This window comes from Dipodomys spectabilis, unplaced genomic scaffold (genome assembly GCF_019054845.1).
Source record: "Dipodomys spectabilis isolate Male_0828 unplaced genomic scaffold, ASM1905484v1 ptg000329l, whole genome shotgun sequence".
NCBI lineage: Eukaryota > Metazoa > Chordata > Mammalia > Rodentia > Heteromyidae > Dipodomys > Dipodomys spectabilis.
Window position 1 is genome coordinate 3,857,800 of NW_024871006.1, and position 11,763 is coordinate 3,869,562.

Genomic DNA, 11,763 nt, shown 5'->3' on the forward strand with positions numbered 1-11,763 from the left:
CTCTGCTCGAAGAAGCCACTCACATTGCAGGCGACCCAGAGACTTGGGATGACAGGCGTCCTCCACGGAGCCAGAGCCCCAGGGAGCAGCCGCGTCCTCTCCTTGTGTTCCCACTGTCCTGGAGGCCTTGGGGGGAGTCCGGGCCCAGGCAGACCTCGCCTCCGAGGAAAGGGAGCCGGAGCCAGTCAGTCCCACAGCGCCTGGGTGTCGTGGCTTCAGGAGGGAGCACTGAAGACTCTTCCAGAAGCCAGTCACAGCTCTGCCTAAAAATGGTTTGTCAGCTGGGCACCAGTGGCTCACACCTGTCATACTAGCTACTCAGGAGTCTGAGATCTGAGGATCATGGTTCAAAGCCAGCCTGGGCAGCAAAGGCCATGAGACTCCTATCTTCAATAAACCACCAGAAAACCAGAAGTGGCGCTGTGGCTCAAAGTGGTAGAGTGCTCGCCTTCAGCAAACGAGCTCAGGGACAGTGCCCAGGCCCTGAGTTCAAGCCCCACAACAAAAGAGGAGGAGGAAGAGGAAGAGGAGGAGGAGGAAGAGGAGGAGGAGGAGGAGGAAGAGCAGGAGGAGGAGGAGGAGGAGGTTGTGTCTTCTACAGGAGGGTCTTCTCCATGCTGGAGGGCACAGGTGGGCATCAGGACCACTGGTTCATATCTTGCTGGCTCTCCCTCCACTTCGAGCTCCTCTGAGGCCTGTTCACCCAGAGGACAGCACTGAGCATGCTCAGAAACAGGGGCACCTTCAGGAAGACCAGCAGCAGGAAGTGGACGCTGCTCAGTAGGGATCTGCAGGGGACAGCGGCAGGAAGTGAGCTGCCCCCTGGGGCAGAGGTCTTGGGTCTCCCTGTGTGCAGATCCTGGCATCCCTGGCCAGGTAGGAACAAACCTGGGAGCCCGGAAGCATGGGAGGGTCGCAGTCAAGCTGTCTGCGGGCTAGACCTTAGGTGCTGCTGGTTCCTAGTACATTTGGCCTGACGGTCACCCCCTCTTTGTCTTCAGCAATTGCCCTGTCCATTGGGCTGGCCTGCAATGAGCCCCTTTCACCTATTCTATTCAATCGCGGTCCTTTCTACCTTGGTTTGGGCCATGTTCTCCAGCCAGGTGGTCCCTCCCAGCCTCATGGCAGACCTGAAAGCTTCCCGGACACCTCACCCCAAAATGCTCTACCTCTGCTCCAACCCTCTCCCCCATGGATTGCCACCTGCTGCTCTGTGTGTGTGTGTGTGTGTGTGTGTGTGATCCCTGACCATAGGTCTAAAAGGCCCTGAACAGTACTGACTCTCCATCCGCCACCTCGCCAGCATCCTGCATCTCCTTCTGGGTCATCTTGTTTTCTCCCTCTGCACAGCAGGAGGCCATGTTCAGCTCGTGGTTAGATTTCAGAGAGCCAGTGCAGGTGCAACTCTACATGCAGGCCGAGTCACGACGAGATGGCACTTGTTCTTGGGAGGTGGAGGAGAGGCCGCCTGACAGGCCAGACATCTAATTCCCTGAACATCGCCCCGGGGGCGCCCTTTCTTCGTGCTCTGCGCGCTCTGGGGCTGTCCTACTGCGCCGCTGCAGTCTCACCCCTTCTGTCTCCCAACAGCTAAAACCTGTCCACTGCCAAAGGTGGCAGACTTCAGCTGTGTCTGCTTCACTCAAGGCTGAGGGGTTCCAGGGAACAGTCAGACTGGAGAGGGAACCAGCAAGACCCCGGAAGGAGCCTGAGAGACGGATTTCTGCCTTGGCTGAAGGGATGCAGGGAGGGAGGTCTGGCCTGCGTTGTGGCCGCGCTTGAATGAAGCAGGCTGAGGGTGGACGTCTAGCAGGCCAGCCCGCGGGTGCTGGTGGCATTTGAGCTGCAACTTTGGTCACCGTCCTGGGTGAGGTGCATCAGGTTGGAATGCTACAGCCCTCAGCCAGGTTGGAAGAGTGAGAACTTCCCCACTGCCCCCAGACCACTTCCCCACACCCCAGGCCCCGCGCGGGAAGTGGGAGGGGAGGCCTGGGACCGTGACACTTGGTCCTTGGCTGGAATGGGTGGAAGAGCAGATCTCAATCCTCCACAGGCAAACCCTGATGCTCTGCCCTGCCCCCTAGGGGCATGTAGGAGAGAGACCGCAGGTGGTACTCAGTCTCCTCTCCAGCTACCTAACTAAAGACCCTGTCTGTGTGTAGTCAAAGCTGACCGCTGCCCTGAGGATGCGTCTAGTCTGAGGACACCCACAAGACAAAGCTACCAGCTTTAACCGATGAAATGACAAGATGCTCAAGGAGATTGGGTATTTGGAGAAATGACATGCCCCCACTCGCTCCCCCTGGTCCCCCCCCTCCGCTCCCCCTGTCACCCTCCCCCTCCCCCCCCCCCCCCCCCCCCCCCCCCCGGTCGTGGGGCTTGAACTCTGGGCCTGGGCGCTGTCCCTCAGCTCTTCAGCTCAAGGCTAGCGCTCTACCACTTGAGCCACAGCATCACTTCCAGTTTTCTGGTGGTTCATTGGAGATAAGAGTCTCAAAAACTTTCCTGCCCAGTCTGGCATTGAACCGTGATCCTCAGATCTCAGCTTCCTGAGTAGCTAGGATTACAGGCGTGAGCCACTGGTGCCCAGCTGATATACACTATGTATAAGTAAGCATAAGTATGTCCCAGGAAATGCTTGGGATATTAAAAAAAAAAGAAGAAGAAGATTGGTTGTTTATCTGAATTCCAGGATTCCTGGGTGCCCTGTGGTTTCTCTGACAACAGTGGGAAAGGGCTGCAGGACCCCGCTGACTTACCGGGCGTCGGGGCCGCTGCCAGTCACTGGTTGGTCACCGTTGGTTGTCTTAAGGCTTGAAGGCGTGGACGACAGATAGATTACTGTGGTTGTCATGACCGTGTTCAAGTGTTCTGAGGCTAAACAGAGCAGAACACAGTGCATTCCATGGACAGCCCAGTTCTGGGTATAGCCTAAAGGCATTTTAGTGCTATAAATTTTCCTCTAATTACTGTGTTAACAGCATCCCAAAGCTTTGGTACTGTAACAAATGTTGCTGTAAATCAGTTTGAGATGATAGCCAAGCAAACTGGTGATCAGCTAAAGTATTTCACTAGTTCTTTTCCAAAGAAAAATGAATTAGCTGGGCAATGATGCCTCATGCCTATAGTCCTGGCTACTCAGGAGGCTGAGATCTGAGGATCATGGTTCAAAGCCAGCCCAGGTAGGAAAGTCTGAGATTCTTAGCTACAATGAAGCCAGAAGTGGAGCCGTGGCTCGAGTGGTAAAATGTTAGCCTTAAGTTAAAAAAAAAAAGCTAAGGGACAGCACCCTGGCTCTGGGTGCAAGCCCCAGGAGTGGTGTACTCACAAAAAGAATTTCTGAGGGGCAAATTAAAGAGACAATTCACAATAATCCATTTAGCCCTGTGTCCCATACCCAACACGCTCACCGGTGTGTGTGAGGCCTTCAGGCCGGGTTCACTCTTTTCTGGATCTCTGTCTTGGTGGAGGCTAGCTCCCAGCACCTGTTCTGTCCCCTCTCAGCCTCTGAGAAGCCCAGGGGTCATGGTCCCCTGGTCATACATTGTAATTCTAACTCTTATGTCTCACAACACAATTATATCTGGATAGGGAGTTAATGAGACAATTATGTTAATATCCTTAGAGAGAGTCTAATGCAATCTGGCTGGGTCCCTTACTAGAAGTATGGACACATGCAAAGATCTCAAGGAGCACAGAGGCACGGCCATGGAAGAGTATGTATCGGGGGGCTGGATGGCCTATCTATTGGTGAGAATGGGTTATTGAAATCTCTTACTATCATTGTGCATGCTTCTATGCATGTTTTTAAGCCCAATAAAAAGCTTCCTTATAGCTGGGCATTGGTGGCTCACACCTGAAATCCTAGCTATTTAGGAGGCTGAGATCTAAGGATTGAGGTTCAAAGCCAGCCTAGGCAGAAAAGCCCGTGAGACTCTCATCTCCAATTAACCACCAGAAAACCAGAAGTGGTGCTGTGGCTTAAGTGGTAGAGCACTCACCTTAGGCTGAAGAGCTCAGAGACAGCACCCAAGCCCAGAATCCAATCTTCATGACCCATGGGGCCGCGGGTGGGGGAAGCTTTCTTGAATACTTTTATTTAGTCTCTAGACTGTACAAAGCTTTTTTTTTTTTTTTGCAAAAAAGAAAACCATAGTTGAGTAGACTGATATTCGTTGCATATATGTTAAGAATTGCTGTATCATCTGGACAGAGAGTTCCCTTTATCAATGTATAGTGACTTTCCTTACCTTTTCTAATTTTTATTCTGCCTACTTTATTTGGGGGGTCCGGTCGTGGGGCCTGAACTCTGGGCCTGGGCGCTGTCCCTCAGCTCTTCAGCTCAAGGCTAGCACTCTACCACTTGAGCCACAGCGCCACTTCCGGCTTTTTTTTCTTTTTGCTTATGTGGTGCTGGGGAATCGAACCCAGGGCTTCATACATGCAAGGCAAGCGCTCTACCTCTACCACTAGGCCACCTTCCCAGCCCCTCTGCCTACTTTATTAGATATGAGAATAGCTACTTCTGGTTACTTCAGGATCCATTTGCTTGCAAGACTTTTTGGTTTTTTTGCCAACCTTTCTGTTTAAGCAAGCATTTTTTTGTTTTGTTTTGTTTTTTGTTGTTGTCCAATAGGTGTGTTTCTTGTAGACAAGAGTTGGTCAGATCTTGCTTTTAGATTGAACTCATCCTTCCATGCTTTTTGTTTGAAGAACTGAATGTGAAAATTAAAAGGAATGTAGCAATGCCAGGCTTCCTCCCCCCTCCCCCCTTCTTCTTCCAATTTTAGTGTTAGGTTCTTTTCTCCTCCTCCTGTGTTCATCTACTTTTCTGGTAGGATTTTCCTCCCCCAGTTTTTCAAGTTTATGTTAATGTTCTCTTCTGTGTACAGGATGTCTTTCTGTATCTTCTGGAGTGCTACTTCAGTGATGATAAATTATTTTAGTTGTTTTTCTTTATCATAGAATGTTTTTATTTATTCTGCTGGATGAGGATGAGTATTGAGTGGGCAGTTGATAACTTTTAACAAAATACCTAATTTCCATCCCTTTCTTTTAAGGTGTTTGTTGAGAAATTTGGCGTTATTCAGAAGAATGCCAAATTGTAAGTGACATGCTTTTCCTTCTGGCAGTTTTCAGTATCTTTATTCTCTGTACTTACACATCATGGAGGGATATTTTCCTGCTCCAGTCTGCTGGGTTTTCTAAAAGCCTCCTGTACCAGGATGGGCTTCTCTTTTTCAATATTAGGAACGTTTTTGGCAGGTTCTCTGTTGACTCTGTTTCCTGTGCCTTTAGTTATCTCCTCTTCACTCCATTATTCCCACGTTTAGTCTTTTAAACAGTCTTGAAGTTCTTGCAGATTCAATTCATATTTCCTTGATCTTTATTCCATATTTATTCTGTTCTTTCTACTATATAACTACTCCATCTTCAAGCCCAGAAATTCTGTCTTCCTTTACATCTACTCTCTTGGAGAATTTCCTTATCTTTCATCTCCAGGCTTAAATTTAACAGGATTTCTATCTCTTTCTTGAAACCTTTTTTCATGTCTTGCAATGACTTCCCTGCTTCATTAATGGGTTTGTCTATGTCTTTTGTTTTTGGTCGGTCGTGGGGCCTGAACTCTGGGCCTGGGCGCTGACCCTCAGCTCTTCAGCTCAAGGCTAGTGCTCTACCACTTGAGCCACAAGGCCACTTCCGGCTTTTTCTGCTTATGTGGTGCTGAGCAATGGAACTCAGGGCCTCATGCATGCAAGGCCAGCGCTCTACCACTGAGCCCCCTTCCCAGCCCCTCTATGGCTTCTTTAATATATTTTAGCTGTATTCTCTGTGCTCCTTAGCTGTTGTCTTCACTTGATATTCATTTGGCGTTTACCTGCCTCTTTGAATTCATTTAGGTGTTTATAAATGCCATTGGTTGATTTCATTAAACATTCTTATCATTGCTTTGGGTTTCGCATATGGAGTTTCTTCCATTTCACTGTCATTCTGATCCCTTGTTGTTGTTCACTTGTTGACTTTGGAGATGTTGTTTTCTCATATTGCAGTGTTGGAATTCACTCTATTCAACACAAATTGTGGGGTTTTTTTGTCATCTAGAGTCTTCAGGTAACGGCTGGGGTGTGCTGTGCCATGTCTCACCACTGACATGGAGACAGCTCAGCTTTAATATATTTGCCAATTTAAGACCTAATTACCTACTTACAAATAGTAGAGTACAATTGGTCACAACTATAAGTATTATATACACAGGGGCTAGGGTTCTTGTATGGAGCTGTAGGGGACAAGAAGAAAAAGAGTAGTGGGTGTGGCGGTTAGAACTTGGGTGTTAATAGTAGGGAAGGAAAGGAAGAGGCATGGAATGCTGAAGACAGCGAAGGCCCGTGACGTGTGGTAACTGTGGCACCAACACACCCACGCGAAGGCGCACAGCTCAGCGGTGGAGAAGCGTGGTAACATCGGGGAGGACAGAGATCGGAAGGAGGGGCACAATACAGATGTAGGGGAGGTGGAATCTGCTACTGGTGAAAGAAAAGAGAGAGAGAAAAGAAGCAAAGCACTCAGATGTTCTTCCCTATGGAGGGTAAGAGTGGCAACCGCTGGGCTCCGTCAGCTGACTGCCTCCGCTCTTCCAGCCCCAGTTCCTGCTGAGGAGCCTGGCTGGAGCACAGACCCACAGAGCCAGCGCTCTGTCTCCCCTAAAACGCGCACAGCATGCTGTGTGTCCCAGCAGTGTCCTTGAGATGACAGCAAAGACCAGTGCTGCTCTGGTCAGTCACCTGCTGCTGGGTTTTCCCATAGGTGACAGGACATTCCCATGGGTCTTGGGATTGGTCCTCTTAGGGACAACGTACATTCAGTTATAAGGAAGTTCCAACTGAGCCCTGTTTGTTTCCAGCTCAAGGCTTTGGCTTTGGGTGTGGAGAGTCAACCGATGAGTGACAGCCTCTTAGGGGTAGGCGCGTGGCACTTCGAGAGCCTTCCCAGTCACACCACTGGGTTAGCCTGGGATTCCCAGGGGTGAAATGTTAGAAATGTTCAGTCGTACTCATACCAGATGCAATGGGGGAGAAGAGTGATTCCCCACTGCTGCTCCCTCACCCACAAACAAGGAGCACAGTTCTCTTCTCTGCCTCTTGCTTGCTTAGGTTCCTCTCACGGGGTTGTATGTTCAAGTCTTGCTTGTGAGTTGGGACTGCACAGCACCTACAGGTGCCCCCTGCTGGGCCTGTCTTACCCTACACAGAGGGACATTCCTGCTCTGTTCTTCATTGTTGCCTTTTCTCCAAGCCAGGCTTGCTGTTCTCCATATAGTTACACTCTTCTACCACTGTGGTGTGGTTTCATTTGGTTCGGCGTGGTGTGCTGTGGTTTGGTGTGGTTTGCTGTGGTATGGTTAGTTTGGTGTGGTGTGGTGTGGTTTGGTGTGGTGTGGTTTGGTGTGGTTTGCTGTGGTATGGTTAGTTTGGTGTGGTGTGGTGTGGTGTGATTTGGTGTGGTTTGGTTTGGAGGGAGGGTCTTGCCAGAAGGGAAATGAAGAACGAAAAAGAGAAAAACAAAAAACAATGCATTTAAAAAAAAAAAAAAGAATGACAACAAGAAAGATCCAGGAGAAAGTTTCCACGCAACTTAGCAAAGATGTTTCCTTCCTTCTTTCCTTTCCTTCCTATGCCTCCAAGCACCCTTTCTTCTTCTTCTTCTTCTTCTTCTTCTCTCTCTCTCTTTTTTTTTTTTGTCGGTCCTGGGGCTTGAACTCTGGGCCTGGGCGCTGTCCCTCTGCTCTTCAGATCAAGGTGAGTGCTCTACCACTTGAGCCACAGTGCCACTTCCGGTTTTCTGGTGGTTGATTGGAGTTAAGAGTCTCATGGAGTTTCCTGCCCGGCCTGGCTTTGAACCGTGATCCTCAGATCTCAGCCTGAGTAGCTAGGATGACAAGTGTGGGTCACGGGCGTCTGGCCCCCTTTCTTCTTTTAGTTAGTGGTTTGGGATTCAGTAACTCTAGTTTCTAATATTCTCTATTTGCCTATACTTTTCTGGGCATCCTCACCTAAACTGACACTTCCCTTAATCAAGATATCTCCACTTCGTCTATGAAGATTCAGGGAAGGTAGTGGTCTGGAACCTGCCATTTGCTTACACAGCCTGGGCAGCACTGAAAGCTATTAGCAAAGACTGGGGTCTCTGGGAAGCATGGAAGGGGGTCTCTCTGGTCCATGGGCTGGGGACCATCACCCTCTCCTCTATGGCACTAGACTCAGGCCTGGGCTTTGAAGAGGAAGGTGGGAGGCCACCCTGGAGAAGGTTCTGGGCGGTGAGGGAGGGTTGTTTAAGAGAAGCCCTGCCCCTCCCGAACCCACGTGGTCTGCCCAGCTCCCCTGAGACCTCAGGACTCAACCCCCTCCCTGAAGGGTCATGCTGAGGGACAGCTAATTCCCATGAGTGGTATCTCAGGGACAAATCTTACCTGGGTCAATTGTCACTTGAACTTCGACCCCAAGATCTATTCCAGTTCTCTCGATTCCACACCAATACACATCTGCGTCACTCATCCTGAGATCCTCCATGGTCACCATGATTGTAAAGTTTGTCTGGTCGTCCGTGATGGACACACGGCCCCTCCTCACCTTCTGCTCTTTGGCGCTGGTCTCAACAAGGATCTCGCAGCTGCTCCAACGTGCGCCTTGACACCACCACTTGTTGTAGGTCTTCCACGACGCAGCATATGCACACTGCACGGTCAGGGAGCCCTGCTCTGGGCCACGCACTGTCCTAGGGCCAGTGATACCCCTTTCTGCAGTGCAGCAGCCTGGAACACACCAGTCCATACACCTGTCAGCCCCACCCTGACAACCTGCACCCCCACGCCATGACAATCCTGCTGCCCTTCAACCTTCCACTGGCCTTCCTTCCCCTCCTTCTCTCCTTCCTTCCATCCCCTCATTCCTCTTCTCTCTCCCTCCTCCTCTCTGCTCCCCACCTCCTCCTCCCTGCTCCTCCCTCTATTCCCTTCTCCCCTTCCTTCTCCCTCCTCCTCCCTGCTCCTCCCCCTCCTCTCCTCCTTCTCCTCGCCCCTCTGCATCCTCTCTTCCTCCCTCTCCTCCCCTTCCTTTTCCCATCCTTCCCTTCCTCTCCCTCCCTCCACCCCTCTGGGGCCTGTCTCTCTCCTATGCAAACCTAGTCTGCTCTGACCACATGCTGGAAGGTTCCATGCCATGGACTGACACCAACGGGCCTCCTTGTGCTATGGCCCCTCCACACAGGCCCCATCTTCTCCATGAATTGTTCTCAAATTCCCAGTAAGAGCCAACTTATGTTTTTTGGAGGGAATGCAATGAAAGGGGAACACACAAAAAAGGAGGAAAGAGGGCTGGGAAGGTGGCTCAGTGGTAGAGTGCTTGCCTTGCATGCATGAAGCCCTGGGTTCAATTCCTCAGCACCACATAAAGAGAAAAAAAAAAAAAAAGGAGGAAAGATCCGGGCACCAGTGGCTCATGCCTGTCATCCTAGCTACTCAGGAGGCTGAGATCTGAGGATGGCGGTTCCAAGCCAGCCCTGGCTGGAAAGCCTGAGAAATTCTTATCTCCAATGAACCATCAAACACACTGGAAGCAGAGCTGTGTTTCAGTGGTAGAGAGGTGGGCTTCAGCCAAAAAGCTCAGCCCCCAGGCCCTGTTTAAGCCCCAGGACTGGCACCAAAAAAAAAAAATGGAGGGAAGAAGATTGAGAAAACATAGTCATTATTCAATGTACACTACGAAAATTGAACTGTGGAACTTGAGGTTGGGGATGGAGGGGGAAGCGTGGAAAACAATGGAAGGAGTGACGAGGATCCGTCGTCCTCATCCCCTGCCTTGTGCAACTGAACCCAGCTGAGCCAGAGCAAAGCCTTTAGCTCAACCCTGGTACTGCGAAAAGCTAATTGTTAAAAAATGCCTTTATTCATTGGTTCATGAATCATATAGAATAGTCAGGGTACAGAAACCAGCCTCTACAAGGTGGTGTTTCCACTTAGTTTTGGTTTTAGTTCGTTTCTGCAAGATCTGCCAGAATTTGCAGGGAAATGGATGGAGCTAGAAGGAATCATGTTGAGCGAGGTAAGCCAAGAATGAAGAGACAAACGGTACATGGTCTCCCTGATAAGTGGATGCTAAATCCAAAATGTTAGGTGATACGACAAAACTAACAGGACTTAAGAAACAAAGAACTCCCACTCATCTGGTTGAACCACTACTAAATATCCCCATGCTGCTGATCACATATATGGTATATAACATGTGAACACCGTTATATGTTACAGACTGTGATAGACAATTTGCTCCAGGAAAGTTAGAATGAACTTGTGACTTTAAATGAGCATCATTATTCCACAATACTGTGAATTTCCGGAAATTATGTAATCACTTAACCACAATCAAAAAAAAAAAAAAAGAACCTCGGGGAAGGGAGGGAGGGAGGGGATGGTAGGGGGAAAACAATGGAGGGGGTAACAATGTTCAAGAGGAAGTGTACTCATTACCTCACTCAGGTAACTGTAACCCTCTGTATAGTATCTTTACAATAAAAAAAAAAATGGAAAAAAAAAAAAAAAAAGACCTGCCAGAGCGCATGCCAGGTCCAGTGAACCTAACTGCTGCTGAATGACTGAGAACGCAGCCCCTTAGCGAGCTTCCCGGGATAGGCTGCCTCTGTCTCCTGCCCAGCCTCTGCCACTGGAGCCCCCACTTACCTGGGAGGAGGAGGAGGAGGAGGAGGAGCAGAGCAGGGTACAGCCACGTGGTTCCATCTCCTGTCTCCATGGTGACAGGTGCCCAGCACCCTTCAAGGCCTCGACCCCCGAGCTGTGGAGAAAATGGCAGACGCTGTCTGAATCCCCCTCAGGGGTCTCCCTCCGTTACTTCCACCCTGTCGCATCTGAGGAGAAAGGAGATGTCCTTCTCTAGAAGACAAGTCCATGGCATGGAACCTTCCAGCATGTGGTGAGAGCAGACTAGGTTTGCACAGGAGAGAGACAGGCCCCATAGGGGTGGCGGGAGGGAGAGGAAGGGAAGGATGGGAAAAGGAAGGGGAGGAAAGGGAGAAAGAGAGGATGCGGAGGGGCGAGGAGAAGGAGGAGAGGAGGAGCAGGGAGGAGGGGGAGGGAAGAGGAATGAGAGGATGGAAGGATGGAGAGAAGGAGGGGAAGGAAGGGGAGAAGGGAGGGGAGGAGGAAGAAGAGCAGGAGGAGGAGAACAGGAAGGAAGGAGGAGGGAGGGGAGGAGACTGCAACAGAGTGCAGGAGGTAGAGGACAGGATGGGGACCATAAGGAGGAGAAAGACAAACCCAAGAACTGAGGAGCCTGGGGACTGCTGCCCGGGTAGGACTCAGGCCATGGGTCTGGAAGAAGGGCTTCCCTGATGGAGGGCCGGTTTCACTGGCTTGGCACTCAGGGCGCATGCCCAGTCCCACGGGAGAAGCCAGACTCCTGACTCCTGACCTCAGGCCAGGTGCCACCACCCCACCACTGCAGCTGGTCTCAAACCACCCCTTCCACCAGGGCCCTGTGGCCAGAGCCTCCCCTGCTGCTCCTCCCCTGAGAGCCTGAGGAAGGGGAAGTTGCTCAATTTGGGAAGACCCCGCCCCCATGTGCTTCTCACCCCTCATTGGTCACCAGTCTGCAAGGAAAGTGTTTATGCTAATGACCCCCAGAGTGATGCTGGCCTGTCTTTCCACTTCCTGCACAGGTCTCTTTCCTCTTTTTCTGGGTCACATGATCCCTCCAC

The 11,763-nt window shown here is 50.6% G+C and overlaps 1 protein-coding gene across 1 annotated transcript; it reads right to left on the bottom strand.

The window, feature by feature from the left end:
- Window positions 1–561: 561 nt before the first annotated feature.
- LOC122128405 (CMRF35-like molecule 5) lies at window positions 562–11,515 on the bottom strand. Its single transcript, XM_042702723.1, has 5 exons — window positions 11,324–11,515; window positions 10,730–10,841; window positions 8,468–8,809; window positions 2,760–2,877; window positions 562–788 (listed from the first exon to the last, which is right to left on the bottom strand). The coding sequence occupies exons 1-5, from the start codon at window positions 11,435–11,437 to the stop codon at window positions 638–640; spliced, it is 837 nt and encodes a 278-aa protein (XP_042558657.1). The 5' UTR covers window positions 11,438–11,515; the 3' UTR covers window positions 562–637.
- Window positions 11,516–11,763: the final 248 nt, after the last annotated feature.

Excerpts from the sequence above, each read along its gene's own strand:
- LOC122128405 (XM_042702723.1), bottom strand. The coding sequence starts at position 11,437 with ATGCGCCCTGAGTGCCAAGCCAGTGAAACCGGCCCTCCATCAGGGAAG. Across the intron at positions 10,842-11,323 it reads CCAGGCTCCTCAGTTCTTGG|CTCGGGGGTCGAGGCCTTGA; the intron begins GTTTGTCTTTCT and ends TTTTCTCCACAG. Across the intron at positions 789-2,759 it reads GGCAGCGGCCCCGACGCCCG|ATCCCTACTGAGCAGCGTCC; the intron begins GTAAGTCAGCGG and ends TGTCCCCTGCAG.